Below are 27798 nucleotides of genomic sequence, written 5' to 3'. Positions count from 1 at the left end.
CAAAATCAGTAAACTATTTCCTATATGAGCAAAACTTTGCACTTAATAAACAAAGATTTTATAGCTCACAGTTCACACTTTTAAGTTTCACTATTTTAAATTCTGAATACAAACAAAAACTCCAAGGAGTTATATAGAATGACAGAATCGATGAAACTCAAGTTCTGGTTCTTTGTCTTTACGATCTCGGTGCCATCAATTGTTTATTCTGAATCCACCACTGTTTGAACACAGGAATAGTCATATAAGAGGGGCACAAGTGTACCTGAAGTGAGCTTGAAGGATTCCGGACTGCTATGAACTTGCCCTGCTAAAGAAGCAAGCGTAACTGCACACGTGTCTGTCCGAGTTCTAGGGCAGCTGTATGCCTGGGGTTCTCTGAATTAACTTCCGTAGGAAGGTGAATAAGACATAGAACCAAACAGCAAAAAATTTACACTCTAAAATTACAACCTGTGGGGAATACAGACAACTTTTTTACATAATAAAAAGGTGCTAATTTGACGCTTTCATATATATGATTAAAACTTAGTAGTAACCAAGCAATTGTTTAGACTCTAAGCCAATAGAAGGTTCCTTTTTTTTCCCCCTGGGAGGAATATTTTATCACTGACATTGTTTAGAATTTTCAGAGGAAGGTGATAATAAAAATCAGTCAGAATTTTAGTTGGCTTAATGCACCCTCTTATTGCCTTTCCCCAGGTGAACTGCTCCTGCTGCCCTGAGCTTTGGAATGCCGCTAGTTGGGATTAAAAGTTGGGAATTTGTGATGTGAAATGTGCCTGCCTTCCTGAAGTCATTCATCATGCATTTACTTGCTCATTCAACAAGTAGTTACTGGACATATTATGTGCCAGGCACTGCACTAGGTACTGGGAGTAAACGGTTGAATAAGACATGGAACTGAACACAAAAGAATTTACCATCTAGAGGGGAAATAGACAAGTAAATTGACATATAAATATGGAGCAACGGGGCTACAGCTGGGGATAATGCAGGAAGACAGTAAAAAGGGCGCCAGCTTGGTTATGGGGGATCCCTGGAGGGCACGGACTTGAAGGAGAGACTCAGTTATCTCCAAGCCTGACAACCACACCTGCACTGACTTGTTGATGCTGCTCCCCTGTCTGCTATTTTCTGCTTTTACCAGGATACAACTTGTACTCCCAAAAGGCCACCCTTGAGTTTTCTGTTTCCTATACAACCTAGCACCATGACTCCTTGAATTAGGTTTTGGTCTTCTGGCATCTCCCTTCTGTGCCCTTCCCTTTTATCCTCCGCCACTAGGCAAGGCCCTCAGAACACGTGTCCTTGGGGCTGGCTGCACCAGAACTGCCCTCAAAGCATCCTGTCCTGTAATGGTCAGGACCTAGCACAGCTGGGGTTCCTTGAATGGCCAGGACAGATGTCAGAAATTTCATATTATTAATATAGATATAATCTAATATTTGCAAACTTATACTCAAGGTATTATTATATTACAGACTAGAAAACTAGGATGCACTTTCTAGAATAATAGAGGTTTAAAAAATCCTTGCAGTATTCAAGTCTTGTATTTTACTTAGTTTATTAATCCATCTTATTTCTTACTTTGGAAAGAATGATTGAGAAAATAAACATTAAACATGATCCTTTTTAAAAGTGAAGTTGGTACATACTGTTAATAATCACAGAGACAGTTGGAACCATAATCATACACATTTACAATATGCTCTCAGTGATTCTTTTGGCTGGGGCTGAAGGACTGAAGATAGCATCTGCATTCTTGTCATCCACATTTTTATCTACATTTTACTCAGAGTTCCATGCAGAAGTTTATTGAGGTTCCTTCCATCTTTTGTCTATAGATTTCATCAAATCTCTCATTCTGTGCCACAGTGAAGTGATTTTTCCAATCCCCCACAGTTCCTAGAAGAGGAAAGCCCAGACAGGAGTGTCACGCTCTGATTGAGAATTTTGGTGGCCTGAGTAAAGAATGGGGGTGACTGTCAACATGCCTACCTTTACCCAACTTCCTCTTCAATGGATACCCATCCACCTGCAGCTCTGTGCTCTGAGAAGCAGCTGTATGGTGCTGTATGCAGGTGGATGGGCTCCTAAATTGGGTGGACAATTGATTCAAAGGAGCTGGTGACCTGGCCCCATCTGTGGTATAGTCACATGATGGACTGCTACACAGAAATGAAAAAGAATGAACTACTGACACACAGCCACATGGAGGAATCTCAAAACATTACACTGAACAAAAGACACCAGACACAAGAAAGTACATACTATATGATTTCATTTATATGAAGTCTAAGAACAGGCAAAATCAATCTATAGTGATAGAAATTAGAACAGTGGTTGTCTCTAGGGGTAGAGAGTGACTGGAAAGGGGTATGAGAGGGAAGTTTCTGGGGTGATTAAAATTTTTGGTATCTTGATTGGGGTGCTGGTTATATGGGTGTATTCATTTATCAAAACTTGAACTATACATTTAAGAGCTGTGCATTTTTGTATGTAAATGACATCCAAATAAACAAGCCTTTTGGGAAAAATATGAATGAGATACCATTTTTTACCAAGTAGTATCTATTAAAATAATTTTAGAGCCAGCCCTGACGGCCTAGTGGTTAAAGTTTGGCGCTCACCGCTTTGGCAGCCCTGGTTTGCTTCCTGGTTGTGGAACCAGTCCACCTGTCTGTCAGTAGCCATGCTGTGGTGGCAGCTCACATAGAAGAACTAGAACGACTTACAACTAGGATATACAACCATGTACTGGGGCTTTGGGGAGGGAAAAAAAATGAGGAAGATTGGCAACAGATATTAGCTCAGGGCAAATCTTCCCCTAAAAAAGAAAAAAAAAATTTTAAAAAGGGGAAATATTCTTTTTCCCGCCAATGCTTATTCCGGAAAATTGTGCAACAGAAATAAAAGCATCAGGACATAAGAACGTATGCCCAAAGATGTTTACTGTAGCATTATTCATGAAGACAAAAAAAATTGAAAACAACAATAAGTGTAATGTCTGTCACTAGGGGAATAGTTGAATAAATTATGATGTAGCCATACTTTGGTACAACGTGAGACCACTAAAAATAGTGAGCTACATGTCCGGCCCTGGAGGGATGTCTGATATTCTGGTGAGCAAAGGTATATAGTACGACCACATTTTGGGTTTTAGGGAGCTAGCTTTCGTCATAGTATATATCTTTGTTTGTTATGTGTAAGCTTGAGGGAAGGAGAGTGTACAGAAAGATGAGTATGTATGGTTCTGAAGAAGGGCTACTTGCCAAATCATTGCTATCAATTATCTGAAGAGAAAAGAAGTGGACTTGTTCGCTTTGTTTCAACAGTGTGGGATGCTGTTGTAGATTGGAAAATGCAACAATATAAATTCAATCACGTGTTAAAAAGAAGAAAAGAAGTTGCAAAGCAGTATGTACCCCATGGTTCCACTGTCGTGAAAAAGAAAAGTATGTGTTTGTAAAACAGAGAGGGAGGTGACTTCTGTACCATTGGTGGTTACTTCTGGGGAGCAGGGTTTTGGTGAAGACAACTTCTTTTATGCATAATTCTATATTGATCTAATTTTTTACAATGACATGTGTTACTTTTTAAACTAAAAAGTGATAAAGCTTTTTTTTTTCCTCAAAAAAAATATTAGCTGGGCCAATTAGAATTCCTCTTTTGGGAATTGGAACTAAGAAATATTGAGAGAATGAGGCAGTTCTCAGCAGTAGTTGTAGTTAAAAACCATGATGTAGTGCAGGTGTGGGCCGTGATCAAGACCAAGTTATGAGCGGAAACTGAGTCAGTAGAAGCTATAAAGTAGGAAAAATGTATAATGGGGCAGAGAGACAGGAAGCTTGTCAGTGTAGAAAGGCACTTGTAGTAGATATGTGGAGAGCAGCTGAGTGCTGCCAGTGGAAGAGCCTTAGAGTCGAGAGCCGCAACCTCCTGCTGTTGAGGCCCTGACCCCTAGATCCAGGGATCCTCTGAGGTCTGGACCAATAATAGCTCCTGCTCTTAACTGTCTATGAGCCTACATTTCCCTTGCTTCTCCACGTGAATCCTCATAACAAGCCCCTTGTATTGGGGCTAGCTAGAGGGACTCTCTGCTCCTTGCAACCAAATACCCCAGAGAGCTCTCTTCTATAACAAGATTAAATCCCCAACCTTACTAGCAGCAGATACTATGAATAAATATTTATTATGACTAAATATTATGTCTAAATGTGTTGTCTTGAAATTGATAAAACCTAACATCTTCTTGCTAAGAGGCAGACAGTATGTTACTAGACAAACTGAATATTTGATTTAGACTTATGTTTATATAGTATTTGAGGCCCCACAAACCTTTTCTCATGAAGGGGGAAATGGACTGGTCCAGAATAGATTTGGGAACTGTAGAACGATTTGTCATGGGATTTTCTTTCATTTTCTCAAATGACGTCTCCTGGACAATTTTATCTAGCACTGTTTCACCCAAATTCTTTCCCATGAACTGCATCACCTTCTGAATTTCATGCTTTGGGTCCTGTGGTGAAGGTAACATTACATTGGACTAGAAGAAGCTATCAGAAGGACACACTTAAATTCTTCAGGATATCCTTCCCAGAAGCACAGCCCTGAAAGTGGTTCTTCTGAAGGGCTTTTACTCACCCTCTTTATGTCTTCATAGAAGAGGAAGAGAATCTGGTATCTGTCTTTTATCTCCCACCATCCTTTCACATGATCATACCAGGAACCCCAAGCCACTGTAACAGAGACAGGAAACAGGATAGTCTATATAGGGATCATACAAAATCTTCCGATAGTCAGGAATTTTATTTACCTGAAGTGCGTTGGAGAGAGAGAAAAACAAATTCTGGATAAGGTATAACCTAAGAGTCCTGATCTGTTTGATTTGGAGGGTAATGTGGAATGAGACAGCGTTGGGGTAATTTATCCTAAATGCTACCTAAAGTGGCTTCATATTAATTATGCAGAATCACATATGCCCTCTTGTTGGGACAGGGATACTCTTTGGAATGAGGGTGACTCTACAGGTCAGGTGATTGAGAATAAAGGCTTTCAAATCAGGTGAGAGATGTTTGCTAGGGCTGTGGGTATTCACTATGAGAGTAACCAGACTGCTCCTCCCTGTCGCAGTCTGTGGTAAGACACACCTTAGCAGGCACACAACATTCTAGGGAGTCAAAATGTTATGTGTGATGGGTGAGCGTAGCTAGAGTGGGAATGCAAAAGTGTGAAGGATTATCCTTTACCTTTTCCATTGATGAAGGTTTCAAAATACTCTTCCCAAGTACCAGGGTCAGGAAGCATTTGATTCATCCTTTGGAAATGGTAGTAGGAAACCATACAGTCTTTGGCATTTCGAGCTACATAAAGGAACTTTGGGGTAAGAAGAGAGGTGGGTGAAAGATGGTATAAAAAGTGGACTCGCACACAATTCACTTAGGTTGGGCCATCCTGAGGGTGACTGCATACACCCAGCTCAGCTCTCCTGTGCAGGCAATTCCACTTGGCCTTGTGACCTCTCTCTCTTCTGGCTGTCCCTGCTTCTCTGCCAATTATGCTGTGTATTCCTAACTCACTCCTATGAAGTAGCCTGACTCATTGCCCCCATGGTGTCAGAGTCCAATATTTCTGTAGAAACTATGACTTACCATCAGACTAAGAAACTTCACGTGTCTGCTAATGATCCTCCTAACACCTTCCTCTTAGTTTCCTGGAGAAGCAGGACAGCTTCATGATTGAGAGTTTGGGCCATGGAGAGAGAAAATAGCTATTTTTTTTTCCTGGCCTCATCAACTCTGTTATTTTCATCTCTAATCACTTCAACTCTTCCCCTACAAAGCATCCTGTTTGGTTTCATTTTGACGACAACCCTGTATCCTTCTACCCTCCCAGTCTTTCACTGTAACCAAATTTGACCTTTTATCTCATTGTGACTTCTAGGTACTCAGCTCACATTCGAACAGCATCAATCTCAAAGTGGCCTCATTGAGAAGTCATCTTAGATCCACGGGTAGCCATTTTAATGTTGTGCTGATTTTTCACCCTAAAATGGTGCTTCTCAGTTGGGAATGATTTTGCCCACTAAGGGACAGACATTTGGTAACGTCTGGAGATATTTTTGGTTGTCACAATTGGGGGTGACAGTGCTACTGGCATCTGATAAGTAGAGGCCAGGGATGCTGCTCAACATTCTACAATGCACAGGGCAGTCCCCCACCCCATCCCCAAGAAAGAATTATCTGGCTCAAAATGTCAATAGTGCTCTATTAACCATGTCTTTTATTTTCTGTATTCTGATCCTTTGACATCTTGGGATCTTTTTGACGCTGGATGGACTGCCCCTCCTAGGGTTAGCCAATTCCTAGAGAGAGTAAACAACTCACCTTGAAGCTCACTTTTCACATGCAAACCAATCAATCCAGAGCCCACACCTCAAACACGACCCTTACTGGGCTCTCACACTCTGGGCCACTATCTACCTGCTCTAATCACTCCAGGGCCAGGACCAGATGACAATCTCGATGCCCCAGAACCCACTGAAGTCATTCAAACTACCCAATCCTAAACCTGCTTACCTGCCTCAACCATTCTTTCCCTCAAAATCCACAATAAAGGCACTTGCCCACGTTTTACCCTTGCTCCCTCTGCCCGACCCTGGTGCTTCCCCCGTGGGGATTTAAAAAAATCCACCTGAATTCTTAAGTTTTTTAACTTCTGGTTGGCTTTCATTTCATTGCTGCTTGATAATCATTTTATTAATCTCTTCTTTGCTTCCTCTCATATATCTCATTTCCAACCACAAGACTCTCTTCTTCCTCCCCCCCCTTTTTTTTAATTGGGGTGACATTGGTTTATAACACTGTATAAATTTCAGGTGTACATCATTATACTTCTATTTCTGCATAGATTACATTGTGTTCACCACCCAAATACTAATTACAATCCATCACCACACACATGTGCCTAATCATCCCCTGTCGCCCCTTCCCCTCTGGTAACCACCAATACAATCTCTGTCTCTATGCGTTTGTTTGTTGTTTTTATCTTCTACTTGTGAGTGAGATCATACGGTATTTGACCTTCTCCCTCTGACTTATTTCGCTTAGCATAATACCCTCAATGTCCATCCATGTTGTCACAAATGGCTGGATTTCATCATTTCTTATGGCTGAGTAGTATTCCCTTGTGTATATATACCACATCTTCTTTATCCATTCATCCCTTGATGGGCAGTTAGGTTAATTCTAAGTCTTGGCTATTGTGAATAATGCTGCAATGAACTCAGGGGTGCTTGTATCTTTACGCATTTGTGTTTTCGTGGACTTAGATAAATACCCAGCAGTGGAATAGCTGGACCATCTGAATTTTTTGAGGAATCTCCATATTGTTTTCCATAGTGGCTGCACCAGTTTGCACTCCCACCAGCACTGTATGAGAGTTCCTTTCTCTCCACATCCTCTCCAACACTTGTTGTCTCCTGTGTTGTTAATTATAGCCATTCTGAGGGGAGTGAGGTGATATCTCATTGTAGTTTTGATTTGCATTTCCCTCATTGTTAACGATATTGAACACTTCATGTGCCTGTTGGCCATCTGTATATTTTCTTTAGAGAAATGTGTGTTCAGATCTTTTGCCTATTTTTTAATTGGGTTGTTAGTTTTTTTGTTATTGATATGGATGAGTTCTTTATATATTTTGGATATTAATCCCTTATCAGATATATGGTTGCAAATATCTTCTCCCAATTTTTAGGTTGTCTTTTCGTTTTGCTGATGGTTTCCTTTGCTGTGCAGAAGCTTTTTAGTTTGATGTAGAGCCCCATTTGTTTACTTTTTCTATTGTTTCTCTTGCTGGGTCAGACATGGTGCTTGAAAATATGCAGCTAAGACCAATGTCAAAAAGCATACTGCCTATGTTTTCTTCTAGAAGTTTTATGGTTTCAGGTCTCACATTCAAGTCCTTAATCTGTTTTGAGTTAATTTTTGTGTGTGGTGTAAGGTAATGGTCTACTTTCATTCTTTTGCATGTGGCTGTCCAGTTTTCCCAACACCATTTGTTGAAGAGACTTTCTCCATTGTATCTTCTTGGCTCCCTTGTCGAAAATTAGCTGTCCATAGATGTGTGGGTTTATTTCTGGGCTTTTGATTCTGTTCCATTGATCTGAGTGTCTCTTTTTGTGCCAATACTATGCTGTTTTGGTAACTATAGCTTTGCAGTATATTTTGAAATCGGGGAGTGTGATACCTCCAGCTTTGTTCTTTTTTCTCAGAATTCCTTTTTCTATTTGGGGCCTTTTTTTGTTCCATATAAATTTTAGGATTCTTTGCCCTGTTTCTGTGAAAAATGTTGTTGGAACTTTGATAGGGATTGCATTGAATCTATAGATTGCTTTAGGAAGTTTGGACATTTTAACTGTGATAATACTTCCAATCCAAGGGCACAGAATATTTTTCCATTTCTTGGTGTTTTCTTCAATATCTTTCAATGATGTTTTATAGTTTTCAGTGTACAGAGCTTTCACCTCTTTGGTTAAGTTTATTCCTAGGTATTTTATTTTGTTTTTTGAAATTGTGAATGGGATTGTATTCTTAATTTCTCTTTCTGCTACTTCATTGTTTGTATACAAAAACACAACTCATTTTTGTATGTTGATTTTGTATCCTGCAACTTGACCATATCCGTTTATTATTTCTAAAAGTATTTTGGTGGATTCTTTAGGGTTTTCTATATATAAAATCATGTCATCGGCAAATATAGACAGTTTCACTTCTTCCTTTCCAGTTTGGATCCCTTTTATTTATCATTCTTGCCTGATGGCTCTGGCTAGGACTTTCCATACTATGTTAAATAGGAGTGGTGAGAGTGGGCATCCTTGTCTGGTTCCTGTTCTTAGAGGGATAGCTTTCAGTTTTTCACCATTGGGGATGATATTAGCTGTGCGTTTGTCATATATGGCCTTTATTATGTTGAGGTACTTTCCTTCCATACCCATTTATTCAGATTTTTTATCATAAATGGATGCTGTACCTTGTCAAATGCTTTCTCAGCATCTATTGAGATGATCATGTGATTTTTAGTCTTCGTTTTGTTAATGTGGTGTATCACATTGATTGATTTGCAGATGTTGAACCATCCTTGCATCCCTGGAATAAATCCCACTTGATCGTGGTGTATGATCTTTTTAATGTATTGTATTCAATTTGCTAGTATTTTGTTGAGGATTTTTGCATCAATGTTCATCAGTGATATTGGCCTGTAATTTTCTTTTTTTGTGTTGTCCTTGTCTGGTTTTGGTATCAGACAAGGCTTCGGAGAATGAGTTAGGAAGCTTCCCCTCCTCTTCAATTTTTTGGAAGAGTTTGAGAAGGATAGGTATTAAGTCTTCTTTGAATGTTTGGTCGAATTCACCAGGGAAGCCATCTGGTCCTGGACTTTAATTTTTTGGGGAGGTTTTTGATTATTGTTTCAATATCCTTACCAGTGATTGGTCTATTCAAATTCTCTATTTCTTCTTGATTCAGTTTTGGAAGGTTGTATGATTCTAAGAATTTATCCATTTCTTCCAGATTGTCCAATTTGTTGGCATATAGCTTTTCATAGTATTCTCTTAGAATCTTTTGTATTTCTGAGGTGTCCATTGTAATTTCTCCTCCTTCATTTCTTTTTTTATTTATTTATTTATTTATTTATTTTCCCCCCAAAGCCCCAATAGATAGTTGTATGTCATAGTTGCACAGCCTTCTAGTTGGCGTATGTGGGATGCAGCCTCAGCGTGGCCGGAGAAGCGGTGCGCCGGTGTGCGCCCGGGATCCGAACCCGGGCCGCCAGCATCAGAGAGCACGCACTTAACCGCTAAGCCACAGGGCCGGCCCTCCTCCTTCATTTCTGATTGTATTCATTTGAGCCTTTTCTCTTTTTTCTTGGTGAGTCCAGCTAAAGGTTTGTCAATTTTGTTTATTTTTCAAAGAACCAGCTCTTTGTTTCATTGATATTTCTATTAGTTGCTATTTCATTTATTTCTGCTCTGATTTTTATTTCCTCCTTCTACTGATTTTGGGCTTTGTTTCTCCTTCTTTTTTTAGTTCCTTTAGGTACACTGTTAGATTGTTTATTTGGTATTTTTGTTGTTTGTTGAGGTAGGCCTGTATTGCTGTAAACTTCCTTCTTAGAACTGCTTTTGCTGTATCCCATAAATTTCGGCATGTCATATTTTCATTTTGATTTGTCTCCAGGTACTTTTTGATTTCTCCTTTGATTTTTTCATTAACTCAATCATTGTTCAGTAGCATTTTGTTTAATCTCCACCTATTTGTGGCTTTTCTGATTTTCTTCCTATAGTTGATTTCTAGTTTCATACCATTGTAGTCAGAAAAGATGCTTGGTATTATTTCAGTCTTCTTAAATTTATAGAGACTTGTTTTGTGGCCTAATATGTGATCAATCCTGTAGAATGTTCCATGTGCATTTGAAAAGAATGTGTATTGTTTGGTTTTTGGATGGAATGTTCTGTATATGTCTATTAAGTCCATCATTTAATGTGTCACTTTAAGGCCAATGCCTCCTTATCGATCTTCTGTTTGGATCATCTATCCATTGATGTAAGTCCCCTGTTATTATTGTGTTACTGTCTATTTCTCCTTTTATGTCTATTAATAATTGCTTCATATATTTAAGTGCTTCTATGTTGGGTTCGTGGATATTTACAAGTGTTGTATCCTCTTGTTGGATTGTTCCCTTTATCACTATGTAGTGCCCCTCTTTGTCACTTGTTACAGTTTTTGTTTTAAAGTCTATTTTGTCTGATATGAGTATTGCTACCCCAGCTTTCTTTTCATTGCCATTTGTATGGAGTATCTTTTTCCATTCCTTCACTTTCAGTTTGTGAGTGTCTTTATGTCTGAAGTGTGTCTCTTGTATGCAGCATGTATATGGGTCTTGTTCTTTTTAATCTGATCAACCACTGTATGTCTTTTGATTGTAGCATTTAGTCCATTGACTTTTAAAGTAGCTATTGATAAGTATGTGCTTATTGCCATTCTTTTCCTTTTTTCCTGGGTGTTCTAGTGGGTCTTCTCTCTTCCTTTCTTCTTCTCTGGCTCTCTTCCCTTGGGGTTTGATGGCTTTCTTTAGTATTATGTTTGGGTTCCCTTCTCTTAATTTTTTTTGTGTATTTATGATCGGTTTCTGGTTTGTGATTACCATGAGGTTCATATATAATCACTTATGTATATAGCAATCTATAATAAGTTGATGGTCTCTTAATTTTGACCTCTTGCTAAAAGCTCTACTCATTTATTCCCCTCTTCCCACATTTTATGTTTTTGATATCATATTTAACCTCTTTTATTTTTGTGTATCCCTTAACCTCTTATTATGGAAATAGATAATTTTAGTACTTTTGTCTTTTGACCTGCATACTAGCTTTATAGGTGGTTGATCCACTACATTTACTGTGTATTTGCCTTTACCAGTGATATTTTTTCTTTGATAATTTTTCATTCCTATTTGTGATCTTTTCTTTTCCACTTAAAGAAGTCCCTTTAACATTTTTTGTAAGGCCTCTTTAGTGGTAATAAACTCCTTTAGTTTTCACTTGTCTGGGAAAATCTTTATCTCTCCTTCCATTCTGAATGATAACATTTCGAGTAGAGTATTCTTGGCTGCAGGTTTTTTCCTTTCAGCGCTTTGAATATATCATGCCACTCCCTTCTAGCCTGTAAGGTTTCTGCTGAGAAGTTAGCTGATAGCCTTATGGGATTTCCTTTGTGTGTAGCTTGTTGCCTTTCTCTTGCAGCTTTTAGGATTCTCTCTTTATCTTTAATTCTTGACATTTTAATTATAATGTGTCTTGGTGTGGGCCTCTTTGGGTTCATCTTGTTTGGTGCTCTCTGTGTTTCCCGTACTTGGATGTCTGTTTCCTTCCTTAGGTTAGGAAAGTTTTCAGCTATTATTTCTTCAAATAGGTTCTCTGCCCCTTTGTCTCTCTCTTCTCCTTCTGGGACACCTATAACTCAGATGTTAGTGAGCTGATGTTGTCCCAGAGGTCCCTTAGACTGTACTTGTTCTCTTTAATTCTTTTTTCTTTTAACTGTTCAGCTTGGGTGATTTCCTCTAGTCTTTCGTCCAGGTCACTGAACCATTATTCTGTATCATCTACACTGCTTTTAAGTCCCTCTAGTAAATTTTTTGTTTCCATTATTGTATTCTTCATTTCTGATTGGTCGTTTTTTGTATTTCCCAATTCTTTGTTAAAGTTCTCACTGAGTTCACCATTCTTCTCCCAAGATCAGTGAGCATCCTTATGACTGTTAATTTGTACTCTATCAGGTAGATTGTTTATCCTGTTTCATTTAGTTCTTTTTCTGAGGATTTGTCCTGTTCCCTTATTTGGAACATATTCCTCTGTCTCCTCATTTTGCTTCTTTCTCTGTGCTTATGTCTATGTATTAGGTAGATCAGCTACGTGTCCCGGTCTTGGAAAGGTGGCCTTATGTAAGTGATACCTTATGAGGCCCAGCAGTGTGCTTCCCTCTCTGTCACCAGTTCCAAATGTTCCAGGAGTGTCCTTTCTGTGGGATACATATGTCCTTTTCTTGTGGCAGGGTTGCTCTTGCTGCAGGTGCCCAGGGAGGCTAGGCTGTCCTCCTGGCTGGCTGGTTGTAATGCTTGACTGTGTGTGGCTGCTATGGTCCCTTCAGTCACTTTATTGGGTATAGGGAGCCCCAGTACTGTTGGCTTCAATGTCTAATAGCACATTCCTGCTGCAGTTTCTGTTACATGAATAGGACCTCAGCATGGCTGGTTGCTAGGCTCAGGGGCTCACAATTGCTGTGGGCCTCCAGCCTGCAAGGCTGTTGTTGGCTCTTTCAGGAGTGCAGCTGGCTGGGGCCAGCCTCAGGTGTGGCAGCACACAATTGTTTCAGGCATTGGAAGGTGGGGCCAATCCCCTCTGTGGCTGTTTGAGGAGCACGAGTCTGTCTCAGCTGACAAGTCCCACTGCCCCCAGGGCCACACACACATTCAACACAGTCCTGCCCCATGCGCATGCCATGATCCACTGAAGTGGACCCACTAGCCCTGCTGCCAAGGCCCCGCACACTCTGCCAACACAGGCCTGCCCCTTGCGCATGCCCTGCCCCACAGAAGCGGACCCACTCACCCTGCTCCAGAGGTCCCACATACTCCACCTATGCAGTCCCACAAGTTGCCAGAGGGCTTGTTCTTGGGTGGGGCCATTCCCTAGTGCAGGCTGCCTGCCCTGGCTGAGCTGGATTAAATTGGTGCTCTAGTGGGTGGGGCAGACTCCTGTGCTAACAGACGAGGGGAAGGACTCCAATGGTGTCTGTCAGTGTCTGTGTTAGCACACCAGTACTAGGTCACAATGGCTGCTGCCAATGTCTCAGTCCCTTGGGACGTGGTCCCAGTCTGGGGAGACCTCTCACCAAGGTGTGCCCAGAGCCTGTCAAGTGAGTCTCTTTTCACCAAGAGACCATGCACCTTTCTTTCTGGTGATTTTAGGTTGCTTTCTGAAATGGCTGAATTTGTGTGTCAGCCCTTTAAGAGCTGGCTTCTTTCCCTTGTGTCCAATAGTCTTTCCGGAGGTATTCCTTGCTGTTGTTAATAGCCAGTGAGGCCAGATATTATGACACTTGTTCTGGTTGTGCTGAGTCCAAAAGCTGCTTATTGTGACAAATCTCTCTTGCTCAGATCCCCCACTCCTCCAGGGAATGCTTCATACCTTATGATTGCTCCTGGCTAGCCGTGAGGCACCATGGCTAGACCGTGGCTTTTTACTCTCCAGAAAGGAATTTCTGCCTCTTTCACCTCAGTCAGCACTGTCCCTTGCTGTGGGAGTTCTTTTTATCCAGTTTTCAGTTCTCTCTCAGGAGTAATTGTTCCAGGAGTAGTTGTAAATTTGTTGTGTCCATGGGAGGAGGTGTGTTCAGAGTCCTCCTACACTGCCATCTTCACAGCAATCCCCCATGGCTACACATTCTTAAGGGTGCTGAGAGCTCAGATCAAGACAGAGAGATTTCTTTGGTCTGCTATGGCATCTTCCACCCACTAATTGAAGATGAAGCCCTTGAGCAGTCCCAGCTTCAACTTCTCACTTTTCTGGTTCCTTCTGCTCTAGACATTGACCCTGCCCCAGTGCAGCCATTAAAACTCAACTTGCTGCATTATCCAGGTCATCAAATCGCCCCAGGACAACTACAGACTCAATTCACCTCTCTGAGGTTCAGTTCTCTCTTCATTTTTGGAACTTAGGAATTTTCCTTACTTTATCTTGATCTCAGTTATGCATTTAAAAGGAAACTTGTTATATCATATGCAGCTTTCCTAGGTGTTTTTTACAAGAGAATTTCAATATATCTAGTCTGTCATAATCCTGGATATAGAAGTTCTTGTTCCGTTATCCAGCTTTACTGAAAGGATTCATGTCATTGATGTCAGTCCTCTTAACTGTGCTACTGTCTCCCAGAAATACATCTTTCTTAGCCCATCTTTCCCTTCATTCCCACCTCTGAGAAAATAGTGCCCCACTTTCTTACAAGGCTGGCTGACAGCTCAGTTTGTACCCTTGACTGCACTCACTCCACAGCCACTCTTTCATTGTTCATTCAGCAAGCATGTTTTTAATATCTTCTATGTGCCAGGAACTGATTGATTAGGCACTGGGGTGCAGAATAAATAAAGTCTCAGAATAAATAAAACTCGGAGCCTAGAGTCTACTACAGGCTGAGGCCAAGTGCCCTCCTCAAGAACACTGGTCCATCTATTTACCATTTTAAATAATCTTCAGGGTTTTTTCTCTCACTCTTCCCTCCTTGCTCTATTATATGAGTCTTCCCACTGCCAACAACCTTAAGTCACCACTCTCTCCCCTTCTTTCACAGCCAGACTTACTGAAATAGCAGTGGACACTCATTGCCTCCCCCATGTCTCTAGTTCTCTCCAAAAATTCAACATGGCTTTTGCTTTCATGTCTTGTCTGAAACCGTTCAGGTGTATATCCTGCTGAGTGTAGAACTTTACATTTGTCTCCCATTGCTGATAAACTCTCAATACTTCAGAAAGAATGGAGATGTAAAAACGATGATGGGTGTTCTGAGTTGGGACCTGGAAGGTTGCTCTCAGGAGACTTACTCTCCCTCCTGTCCCAGGAAGGTGTTGCTGACTCACCTTGCAGTTGTTTTCCCAGAAAGATGGAGGCAACAGCTGAGTGGGAAGGTGAGTCCTCAGTATCCGTGGAGAGGGCATTATGTTGGCTTTTTCCACACCTTTAAAGTAAGTCAGGAGGAAATGTCTGCGTAATACAAGTATTGCATGGGGAACATATATTCCAGGCTGTGTCCAGAATGTTCCATCACCTACCTATTTTCTCTTTGTCTCTTGATTTTCTTTTGTGATTTCCTAATGGGATTATAGCTATTACTTTCACTTTTGTAGACTCATACAGCTTGAGAGCTTGGAAGGGAACTGAGAGTTAATTTCCTCTATCACTTTAAGGATCAGGTGAGGGACATGAGAATAGACAAGTGAGGTCTTATTGAGGCAGAGCCAGACAGGACCAGAGCACAGACCTCTCTCATCTGCCATCCAGTGCCCATTCATCTGTGCCTGCAGCAGGCTGCCTATGTACCTGGCCTGCATACCAGTCACTGGTTTCATCTTTAAAAACATATATACTTGATGGCATGTGAGTCATGATTTCTCCTCTCTCCTTTAAAACATTTGCTGGGCACTTGCTCTGTGCAATCATTGTGTTAAACTGAGCTTAGGGAAAAAGGTAACAAAGATAAAGAAGACACAGTCTTTCTTTCTAAGAAGTTTCCATTCTAGTGTAGGAATCAGAGGCTTATGCAAATAACTCCAGGGAGTGACAGAATTAGTGCTGAGAAATAAAATAGCTCCAAGGTCTGGAATGAATTGATGCTGTTAGGTGACACTGTTGAATTCCTCTGCATGAAGGATCAGGAAGGCTGGCTAAATGGAGGAGGTTATTTCTAAAAACTGGAAAAAAACTGACAATAAAGTAGCATTTTATTTTAAATGTGCATCAACAGGTTATGCTCTGAAGCAAGCTTCCACCTCTCTGGTCCTCTGAGCACCAAGCTGAGTTTACCGAGGGGCTGGGCCCTCTCTAGTTAGTGCCTGGTTTTCCAAAGATGAGGGCGGGGTAGAAAGGGACCTGTGGAGAAGATGCCTCTCCATACCCCTGCCGGTCATTCTGGGTGTACCATTGCCATATGTGACTTTTAAAGAGCTGGATCCCAGGGAATGTTACCCGGAGTGCAAACTGACCTCTCTCTGCTGTAAATTGTGCTTGTGGTCTATCTGAAGATTGTGGGATTGGTTATTTTTCTGGGCCTGCAGAGGAGGAAGAATCTCTGCCAGATCCCAGTAAAGAAGATGAAGACAAAGCCCTTCACCCTGGGAAAGACTAAGTCTGGAGCTGAAGTTCTCATTACTGTTAAAAACAAGACAACAGGCCCCAAATGGAGTCACTTATGCTAAGCCCCACATGACCAAACTGAGGCTTAATATTTAAGTTAATTACAGTTTGGCTGTCTCAGAAATGGAATCTCAAACTAGTCAATCAGCAATTACCTGGTCAGCACCAGTGAAGTCATCTGCCTGATAGACCTGCCATCCCCTAAAGGGCAATGACCTTGCCACAACCAATCCACTTTTTGCTAGTATAGCTTCCTTGTCTCCACTCCCTTCTGCCTATTAAAGTCTTTCATTTTGTACAGCTCCTCAGAGCTCCTTTCTATATGCTAGATGGGAAGCTGCCTGACTCATGACTTGTTGAATAAAGCCAATAAGATCTTCAAAATTTATGAGGTCGAATTTTGTTTCTTAATAATTATGGTGGCAGTGATGGGATTCAAGGGAAACTTCTGATGGCTTTAGGAACAACAAGAAACACAGGCACGGGTACCTGCACACCCTTTGAGTTCTCTGTCTTTCTTGTTGTTTCCAAGGGCCATGGGTAAATTCCTCCTGGTTCTGAGCTCTACTCTCTTTGCATCTAGCTCCCAATCTAATTGGCCTTCTAGTCCAGGGCAGGGCAGCTTGAGCTAGCAGATGGTTCCACCTGGAACCCAAGACCCTCGGTTCAGTCTGCAGTTCCCCATTTGATTGAAAATTCCAGCCCTTGGTTCAGTCCCCATATTCCACATGGGAACTTCTAGTGGTTTACTCTGCAGTTCCTCACTTGACTGGGATTCTAGTCTGCAGTCTCCTTTTGTTGGGATCTGCTGTTTCAGTCCTTTCCCCAGTCCTCACTTCCACATTGGGAATTGCTGGTGGTGTGCACGAGGCCTTGTCTTGGTCAGAAACTGTTGGTTTCTGTTAATGTGCACATGAAGTAAAGGCTATTGCTAATGGGAATCTCTGAAGCCACAGCCATAAAATTGGTAAGCACGAGTTGAGCACTTAGAAGCTATTAGAGTGCGTACCACCTAACTCTATGACTCCTGTGTTAGGATAAGTTGGTCACAGAACAGGTTAGATTGACACAGGGTCACCTGCCAACCTCAAGAAAATTTCCATGCAATGAAGTATGCCATAAAACACCACACAATCCCCAACCCAGAGGCACATCCTCTTAGGTATTAATTTGGCTCTGAGAGACCCAAGGCTTAGCTAAAGATATCAGATCCTTAAGTACCAAAGAATTGAGCACACCACCTTCCAGCACACTTGCTTATTTTATATCTAAGAACTGTGGTCCTAGAAGCCGTACATATCTAAAAAATGGCAAAATCTTATTAAGATAACCTAGATTACAATGGCCATTATGGGGAATGTTCCAATTAGACAAGATCGTTCACTTAAGAAGTGCACTTGAAAACAAGGGTTCCCAAATCAAAGAAACAGAATGAGATACCTATTTTAATAGGTATACAGAAGCTTCCAAAAAGCTTTAAGATTGCAAAACAGCCTCATTGAAAGATTTGTTGCAAAAGGCTAATGAAAAATTAAAGACACAAGAAGTACCTACAACAAAAGACAATAAGACTGACGTGACTCCTACTTCTCCCCTCTCTCCTTCTACTAATCCTCTATCTGAATTACTTTTCTACTCTGAAGAGACTATTAAACAGTTACCTTGTAAAAGAAGACCACTGAGGCTGCAGGCAATCCTCTTCAGGTATCTTTCACTTCTTGGTCAAAGACCAAACTAAGGGCCATAGTTAAAGGATTTCCTAAACCACGGGAGGATCCTCAAAGTTTTCTGAAGAATTTAGAGTCCTTATTGGAGCCTATGACTCCAGGCTGCCAGATCTTTATCAGCTTATGCACATGCTGGTAGGACCTGGTGAAGCCTCAAAATGGATGCAGGAAGCTGAATGACATAATCATGAGGATGATATTTGAGATCCTCAATCTTCAACATAGTTCCCTTATGGACCAGAAAAAACTCACAAAACAGTAACCAATCTTTTAAAAGCTATTCCTAGAGTCTTCCCTGCCCACACTGATTGCTCTATTATTCAAACATGCAAACAATACAAAGATGAATCTGTGGCAGACTTTAAAGCTGTCTGGAAGCCCTCTTCCTATGGTATTGTGGGTTCCATACCATAAATGATATTACCCAACTTGCTCCAGCTGCCTTATTTGTAAATGAATTATCTCCTGAGATTAGTGGGTTAATTAAGAAGCAGAAAATAGGATGGGAGGCCAGGAGTTTGAACTTGTGACCGTAGCGGGGCACTTGGAAAGGACGTTGGAACAAGACCATAAACAAAAGTCTGCCAGTTATTGGCCTACAGCTGCAACAGCTCCAAGGCCAGAGACCTAAAACAACACTGGGCCTCCCCACCACAACCTCCTAGGGGTCCATCATCAAAACACTGTCTCATTTGTAAACAACTAGGACACCAGAAAAAAGATTGTCCTCAAAGGTTTTGTGCAAATCCTTCAATATCAACTAGAGCGCCCCATACCTACCTTCAAAGGAGAGCCCGCATATGGGCCCCTCCCAGGGTTGACAGGACTCTGAGAGATTTTCTGGTAAACTGCTACCTGTTATTCCCTCAAATTGCCAAATGGAAACTAAAATTAAAATTAATGGAAAACTTTGACAAATTCTGGTAGATACCAGAGCTACACTCTCCACTTTAAACCCCACTCAGAGTCTGCAGATGGGATCCTGGAAAAACTGGCAGAAGCCAGCTAAGGGTGATAATTATTACCAGAGTCAGCTCTCCCAGATCTCTGTCTGTAGTACTCAGTAGAGAGAGGAAAATAAAATTTCATGTTGTCCCTTCCTTTCCAAATCCAAGCCAATTGGTTATTGAACCTTTATCTCCTAGGAATAGCTATTGCCTTCTTGCTCATTCCATTTTACGTCCTGAGAGCTTGACTTGGACATCTGCCTGCCGGAAGCATGCAGGTTTTTGGTTCTTGCATGTGCAGGCAGCACAACTGTCAGGTTGGGGGCACAAAAATATGCAGGACAGAAATGAGGGTTGCACCCCACTTGTGGCTAGGTGAAGCTGGACAGAAGTAAGGGTTGCACCCCATTTGTGGCTGGGTCCTACCATTGCCAGCTCTCAGGGAAACTGTCTAAGTCTTTCTTTCTTTCTTTTAGCTAGCTTTGGGAGTGGACCTGGACCTTGGGAGGGTAGTATCCTTTGCACCCCCCTTGGGGATGCCTCTTGTATCCAAAGGGGGTTGTTCAGTACTGCCAGAAATATTTACTGTTTGTCCTGGTTGAAATTTAACAAGATATTTGAATGGAATTTTTAAGTAGCTCTGTGGTCAGAAATTGGCCATAGTGGAAGCTGATATTCAGAACCTGATAGGAACTTTTTTAAGGCCTTCTCTAAGCTAAATGTACCCAGAGGGAAAGAAAAACATTCCAAAGACAAAGCTCTAAATGTAGAACATAGGAATCCTTTTGATTTCTACCTTAGTTGAAGATCTTCTCCCTGACATAAAGAAGCAAATTGAGGCTAATGTAGTTGGATGGGCAGTTCAGCTCCTTGATATCATTTAGGCTGCAACCCAATTCTTTGAGGAATTAAAAGCAACTGTCCTTGTCTTACAAAGCTTTGCAAAATCAGATATTCAGCTCTAGAAACAATTCAAAGCCCACCTATCCTTTTTACCAATCCCAGAACCTCACCTATTCATCTCAAAAGTCTTGTAGGTATTGTGAAAATTCCGGCTTTAGGAAACAAGAGTCCTTCCTGGAGAAAATTGTATTCTTTCCCTGTGCCTTTGAGATGTAAATGTCCTACCTGGTCTTCTCCAGGAACTCTCATTTAGGCCTTCGAAATGCAAACATCAGGGAGGTATTTCCCATCAGGAGGCTAAAAAAGAGGAAAACTATTTTGGAAACTAGGTGAATAAAAAAAAATCTTAAGTGTCTTCTCCACAAATATTAGCAAAAGCTTTAGCCATATAAGCAGGTAACTTTAACTTATTCCACCTGCTGGAAACACAATTTGGATCCAACTTCTTTTCTAACTAGTGAGTTTTGTATTATTGTACCTGGTTCATGGCTAAAATTTTAGATGGATGCTATAAGGTCTCTGTGTCTGCATGTTTATGTGTCTATACATGTATATTGTAGAATTTTCTACCTCTGGATGGTATTGCCAAAATTAATTTGTAAAAGAGCTCTATTGGGTTGGTTTGAAGACAAATGCTTATATGGATTGGGTATCCAAAACTCTCAGAAATGTAGAAACTAACCCAAATATTTTTTTCCAAGTTCATATGATCTAGGATTAATCTTTAGTAAATAAAAGCTAGTTTAAGTTTGTTGGTTTAACTAAAATAGTTGTGTCATTAGAGTTATCAGCATTAAATATAATACTTTTAGTCTACCTAGTCTTACTGAAGGTCAAATAAGTTCATGTTACCTCTTGAAATATTTGTTAGCAAGAAAAATAGCTTGGGATGATGGCTGACTTTGTCTAATGTCTCATGAAGTTTTCATGTGTAGTCTAAACATAATTGTTAAGAACAAGTGATTTAAATAGATGTAAGTGAGATAAGAGTTTGTAGGTGGACTTTTCAGCAATAGTTATGTTTTATGGTATGTCTACTTAAAAAATGGTTTCCAAAATCTTTTTGGCTACTTGAAACTTTAGAATTTTGGTAAGTTAAATGATGGATAGTCTGGTTAGGAATGACTATGAATGAGGCTATGATAGGAACTTCTCCTTAACTCTTGAAGATATTGCAGAATCCACTACTAAAGCAATAGCTGCCTAACAAAATTCCTTGACTCTCTGGCTGAAATTGTTCTTGATAACAGGATAGCCCTCGATCATCTTTTAGCAGAGAAAGGAGGTGTGCGTGCAATGGCCAACGCCACTTGCTCCACCTGGATTAACACTTCTGGGGAAGTCAAAACTCAGCTACATAAAATCACTGAACAAGCCTCTTGGCTTAAGAAAGTGACTCCTTCTGTGGGATCTTTCTTTGACTTATATGATTTAGATTGGTTTGGGTCTTTGGGAGTATGGCTCCAAAGTACACTTCAGATGTTGTGAATCATCCTGCTTATAATAATCATAGTAGTCTCCCTGGTGCACTGTATTCTCTCAAAGCTTTAAGTGCATATTCACAGCTGCTAATCACCAAGCAAATGATCTCCCTAAAACTGGAATGTCAGAGAAGGGATGAAGAGGACGACCAACTTAAAGAAGGTGAAACCAAAGTCGTAACCTGTGAATACCATAGGGATTCAGCAGAAAACATTATGACCTGTGAATACCACACAGAGGATCAGCAGAAACTGTGAGAACTTCAGAGCAGTAGCTGGGAGAAGCGCTAATGCCTTAAATTTTGATCACATCTCTCACTTAGGCTGAGAGTCTGATCGAAAGGGAGGAATTGTTAAAAGACAAGACAACAGGCTCAAAATGGAGGCACTTATGCTAATCAGAAATTACCTGGTCAGTGCTAAGAGGTCATCTGCCTGCTAGACCTGCCATCCCCTAAAGGAAAGTGACCTTACTGCAACCAATCCACTTTTTCCTAGTATAGCTTCCTTGTCTCCACTCCCTTCTGCCTATTAAAGTCTTTCATTTTGTACAGCTCCTCAGAGTCTCTTTCTATCTGCTAGATGAGACGCTGCCCGATACATGAATTGTTGAATAAAGCCAATAGGATCTTTAAAACTTACTTAGCTGAATTTTGTTTTTTAACATTACCAAAACCTTGAAATATAAGTGTCCCCAGTGCCTTCAAATTGTTTCTGCTTTTGAGCAGCTCAGATCATGTGGCTTTTCTGCTTGGAAGCCATGGATCATCTCTAATACTTGCAGCAGCTTTTCACACTGCTCCCCAAGCTGTGTGTGTGCATGTGGGGGGCGGGGGTGGTTGTATGTGTGGGAAGGTGGTAGTGAGGCAGTACGCTTCATTCTGTTCATCTTTGATTTTATATGTTGGGAATCTCCAATAATTTTTTAGAATTGTGGTAAAATACACATAACATAAAATTTGCTGTCTTAACCCTTTTTACGTGTACAGTTCAGTAGTGTTAAGTACTTTCACGTTGTTTTACAACCAATCTCCAGATTCTTTTTATCTTTTCAAAACTGAACTCTGTCTTGTTAAACACTAACTTCCCATTCCTACCTACCCCCGTCCCCAACAACCACCACTCTACTTTCTGTTTCTATGAATTTGACAACTCTAGATACCTCATTTAAGGGAATCATACAGTCTTTGTCTTTCTGTGACTGACTTATTTCACTCAGCATAATGTCCTCAAGGTTCTTCCATGTTGTAGCATGTGTCAGAATTTCCTTCCTTTTTAAGACTGGATGATATTCCACTGTTTGTGTAAAGCACCTTTTACTTATCCATTCATTCATTCATGAATATTTGTGTTGCTTTCACCTTTTGGCTGTTGTGAATAATGCTGCTATGAACATGGGTGTACAAACATCTCATTGAGTCCCTGTTTTTAATTCTTTGGGGTATACTCAGAGGTGGAATTGCTGGATCATATGGCCCCAAGAATTTTTTTAATGAAAAAGCATCCTGCCACTGAAAAGAAAAATTGGAAACCCATTGACCTATAAAGTCCATATTCCTTAGCAAGACCTGTAAAACTGTCCTGCCTCTAATCCCTTTCCTGAGCTTCCACTTCATCTCCCACTCACACTTTGTCCTTCAGAACTATGTACACTCATCCTGATGCTCCAGGCCCCTTGTCCTTCCTCTTTTCTACATCTCTATGCACCTGGTTTGTCCCACTCACTCTTTAAGAGTCTATCCAGACACTTCGACTGTGGCGATATGGTGGCCTGGACATTATGAAGATCTTTCCTGTTATAAAACACCTGCAAATTCTGATTAAAACACCACAAACATCAATATATAACTGGGCTTACAAGAAAATAAGGGGACTCCTGGGGTCCAAAATGAAGAGGTAGCTGCAAGATAGAGAGGTGAGAAGAGGAAAGAAGAAGAGAGAAGAGAAAAGAAAGGCTGTTATGACAGCTGCCTTGAGCATGTTTGCTCACCTGGGAAGCCCAGTTCTCAGGTTCAATGACCCCTATGTAGGAAGGAGGCTGGTAGGCTTAGGCTTTCCTCCTCCTGAATGCAGCCCTCCTGGAAGGCTTGGCCCAGCTGCAACTTCAAACTTCTCTGCCAAAGAACCCCTACAGTAAAGAGAGGTTCTGTGGATTTGGAGCTTTACATAAAGCATTCCACCAGTGTATTCTTTTATAAATTCAGGTAAATTATACATTTTCTCCTTCTCTCTCTCTGTCTCCCATCAGTGCTCCAGAAAAGCTAGTTGGATTGTCTCATTCCTCTGGCACACTGCCACAATTGCTCAGCCTCTGGGTTGAGAGGCACAGGGTGATAATGTCCATGCTCAGGCTGCAAAGTCCATTCCCAAACCCATGCTGCAGAAGAAGGGGGCAATTGGAGTCACTTTTGGCTTTCATCACCTGCACAAGGAGCTTGTGGTCTGGCAGGAGAATTGGAAAGATACTCAACAACAATAATAGCAGCCTATCATTTCAGGTATCACCTTTTCCAGAAATTGGTCTTTGGTCACATTCGTCTCACCCTGCCAACAGCATCCCATGCTAACCTCTACCCAACATACTCACTTCTTGTCTTTATGTGGTCTGCATTTGTCTCTTCCATGGAACCATGCATTTATTGAGGGCAAGTGGAGGTGTGCTGTCTTATGTGCAGCACAGGGCCTATAGTATAAAGGTTAAACTGAGGGAGTCATTCTTAGGTTTTACCCATATACAGTTCATACACACTCACACACACACACATGGGTCTTTTCAAATTCTTCCCAGTCCTATTCTCATTAGGTCCCAGATGCAATGCCTTTGTCATTGAACAGCTCTATAGCTAGGAATTGCTGGGAAGGTGGAAGGTGGCCTGGGAGGGAGACTGACCATGCAGGGCACAAGCTCCTATAGCATCCAGCAGTGTCTGCTCACTCCAGAACTCTCTGAGGGTGGTTGGTATACTTGACCAACACCCATAAATCTATTTCAGCAACCACTTTCCTCTCCTAATGGTACTCCTTACCTCTGCTGACAGGGATTATCTACTCTGAAATAAAACCACCGCACAGCTTAGTCTCTACCTAGCATCTGTCCATGGCTGGAAAGACCATAAAGCCAATAACTGTTTGTTACCTCTTTGGACACAGGGCACCTTGCTTCATGAAGAACTGTCCTCGTTTCTATATGACATGACATTCTTGGCTATTGATTGGCATCCTTTCTTGAAGTTCTACAGCTGCTGGCATTGACTTGAGAGAAGCTCTATCTTGCTTCTCATGCTGACTTAGTGATTGGACACTCTGCTTCCCACTGCCAAGAATACCTAATTAGAAATCATGCTTAGGCTTTTTTTCTTCTCCTTAATCTCCTAAATGGTCAGAGGTAAGACAATAGTGGCAGAAGGAGAATGTAGAAGTGAGATAAAAAACTGGGCTTGGATGACCCAGGGAACACATGGGGTTGTGGGGCAAGGGATTCAGCCTGAGGAGGTGGTCAGGAATACCTGACCATTTAAATGGTATCTACTCTGTGCCAGGTACTGTTGTAAGATTTTTACAGATGTTAACTCATTTAATCCTCACAATAGCTCTTTGAGGTAGGCACTAATTATACTGACATTTTGCAGCTGAGGAAACCGTAATACAGAAAGGGTAAGTAACTTGCTAAAGGTCATGGAGTGAGTGGTGGCATCAGGATTTAAACCCTGGTCATCCTTAACCATTGTACCATTCTGCTGCTCCAAGGATCAGAAGACCAGACACAAACAAAAATGGAAGGCCCTGATGACACATGGAGTATAACCACAGTTGGGCAAGCAGAAGGTAGCCTGTGTGTGAGGTCAGAGCCCCACAGATAGTTCAGAGCAAGGGCCAGACCAGGCACTGGATTGCAAAGCTAGCGGTCAACCAAATAGACAGGAACTGAGGGCCAGAGGAGCCAGAGGGGCTGGGCAGATAGGACTACAGGAAAATCAAGATGCCCCAAGGATATTCTAACACACTCTTGTGCAGGTTATAGGTGTCTTATGTGCATCAAATCAGGAACTTTTCTATCTCAAGGTATTTGCAGAGATGTAACAGATCTCTGTAAACAATTGTTCCCAGTTCAGTCTTCAATACTAAAGTTGCATTGACTATGTTTTTATAGCTCTAGCTACCTGTGTTTTCAATTTTCTGTTACACTGATCTATGCAATGCTGAAACGTAGGGAAGAAGGCCTTCCTCCTATCCTTGTTTGGCAAAATACTTCCAGTAGATCCCAGGTACCTGGAATGGCTTCCTTTGTCTTCTGGGTGTCTTTCTGAGCTTCATTTTTGTGTGTGTGTGAAGAGAAAAATTTCTAGGTTGAGTATTATCCAAAAAAAAAGACTTCTCTACTGAACTGAAGTAGTTGGCTCCGAATGCATTGTTTGGTCAATTATCAGGCACTCCCCTGGCTACACCTGGCTTTTATAGGAGTGGTGTAAGGAGAGAAGAAGGTGTGAATTGTGCATAAACAGTTTTCTGCCTTCTCTGTGTGTTCTACAGTAGCAATGGCCAGAAGGGAAGAATCCTTCTTACTTGGTGACTCACTTTTGGCAAGTACTCTTAGATAATATGTACAAAGAAGAGGAGAGGAAGAAAAGAAGATGAAACATATGGTGTTAGAAATGAGAGAGAGAGAGAGAGAAAGGAAGAGAGTGAGAGAGAGAAAAAAGAAAGGTGAGAAAGGAGAGAGAAAAAGAAAAGAGATGAAGAAACAGAAGAGAGAGTAGAAGACAGAGGCAGGACAGAGAGAGGCAGAGAAAGACAGGAGAGCAACCAAGATGTTCTTTAGTAGGTGGATGGATAAATAAACTGTGTACATCCAGACAATGGAATAGAGTTCAGTGCCAAAAAGATGTGAGCTATCAAACCATGAAAAGACATGGAGGAACTTTAAATACATATGACTAAAGTGAAAGAAGCCAATCTGAAAAGACTACCTACTATTTGATTCCAACTATACGACATTATGGAAAAGGCACAACTATGGAGACAGTAAAAAGATCAGTGGTTGCTAGGGAGTGAGGGCAAGGGGAAAGATGAATAGGCAGAGCACAGAGAGTTTTTAGGGCAGTGAAAATACTCTATATGATACTGTAATGATGGATACATGTCATTATACATTTGTCCAAACCCATAGAATGTATAACACCAAGAGTGAACCCTAATGTAAACTACAGACTTTGGGTGATGATGATCTGTCAAGAGTAGGCTCATCAATTGTAACAAGTGTACCACTCTGGGAAGGGAGGCTATTGATAATGGGGGATGCTATGCATGTGTGGGGGCAGGGAAATCTCTGTACCTCCCTCTCAATTTTGTTGTAAACCTAACTCTTCTCTAAAAAAATAAGGTCTAAAAAAAGAAAGAAAGAAAGAAAGAAAGAAAGAAAGAAAGAAAGAAAGAAAGAAAGGAGACAGGGCAGTGAGGGAGGAGCCCTTACCAGAGGTTTGGGATGGCTGAGCCCACTCAATGAAAGGATGGCGATGTTGAATGATGGCTCGCTGACATTTCTCCACATCCCCATTCTGTTCAATCATGTCCACAATTTCCTGAATCCACGTTGTCCCTGAGGCCCGGATGGAAAGGGTGAGAAGCAGAAACTGGTTAGACAATCTGCCCTAAGTGTCCTGGGTAAATGAAGGGGACATGGAGACTGACTGGTGTTTGGTTCAACCTCCCCTCAGGTCAGAATCCTATTAGCCATGACAGATGGACATCTGTGTGGGAGAGAGCCACTGAATCTCTGTGGAGAGAGGAGCAGCACAGGCAAAGCCTCATGATGCTCTCACCCTAGAGCGGTCCACAGCAGAGCACAGCAGGCTGATCCTCTAAAGCCATGAAGATTGACCCCAGTTAACTCAGGATACTGGGTTTAAACTTAGGATACTGCACATCCTGAGAGCAAGTACTGTCAGAACAATACGAAGGAGAAGATTTCCTTGATAAGAGCAACATCCTATCAAGGGGAATTCTAACTGATGTGAGCAGCCCCTGCTGACTCAGCAGGCTGAGGTCTTGCTGTCCCCCTTCCCCTACAATCACCTGATTTAGGGTAGGTACAGATGAGGAGATCATCTGGCTTGGCCTCAAAGTTCTGGATCTCGCTCCAGTTGTCCACAGTTGCAGCCTGTAGGAGGATCCCCTCCACCTCTCTCAGTTGTAGCTGTCTCCCCAACTCCGTGGTCAGGGCCATACTGTCTTGGGATGGGAGAGAGAATCACTATGGGCAGAGAATAGAGGAGATTTTA

At 41.4% G+C, this 27798-nt stretch overlaps 1 protein-coding gene across 2 annotated transcripts; it reads right to left on the bottom strand.

Annotated features, from left to right (window-relative positions):
* Positions 1–1579: 1579 nt before the first annotated feature.
* On the bottom strand, positions 1580–27758 carry LOC101393073 (sulfotransferase 1C2). 2 transcript variants are annotated; one of them, XM_087426077.1, is made up of 9 exons: positions 27593–27743; positions 26966–27116; positions 24774–24796; positions 19017–19044; positions 15190–15244; positions 5253–5379; positions 4648–4742; positions 4342–4522; positions 1580–1908 (listed from the first exon to the last, which is right to left on the bottom strand). In XM_087426077.1, the coding sequence occupies exons 1-9, from the start codon at positions 27741–27743 to the stop codon at positions 1796–1798; spliced, it is 924 nt and encodes a 307-aa protein (XP_087282203.1). In that variant the 3' UTR covers positions 1580–1795. The 2 variants fall into 2 exon arrangements, with proteins under 2 accessions (XP_087282203.1, XP_004435944.1); XM_004435887.3 differs by lacking the exons at positions 19017–19044; positions 24774–24796 and having other exon boundaries at positions 15190–15287; positions 26991–27116; positions 27593–27758.
* Positions 27759–27798: the final 40 nt, after the last annotated feature.

This window comes from Ceratotherium simum, chromosome 40 (assembly GCF_057802395.1).
Source record: "Ceratotherium simum simum isolate JZ-2026a chromosome 40, ASM5780239v1, whole genome shotgun sequence".
Classification (NCBI taxonomy): domain Eukaryota; kingdom Metazoa; phylum Chordata; class Mammalia; order Perissodactyla; family Rhinocerotidae; genus Ceratotherium; species Ceratotherium simum.
This window is presented reverse-complemented; position numbering and strand designations above follow the sequence as displayed.

Excerpts from the sequence above, each read along its gene's own strand:
- LOC101393073 (XM_087426077.1), bottom strand. The coding sequence starts at position 27,743 with ATGGCCCTGACCACGGAGTTGGGGAGACAGCTACAACTGAGAGAGGTG. Across the intron at positions 4,743-5,252 it reads AACCTTCATCAATGGAAAAG|TGGCTTGGGGTTCCTGGTAT; the intron begins GTAAAGGATAAT and ends TCTCTGTTACAG. Across the intron at positions 1,909-4,341 it reads TTCCCCCTTCATGAGAAAAG|GAACTGTGGGGGATTGGAAA; the intron begins GTTTGTGGGGCC and ends TTCCTCTTCTAG.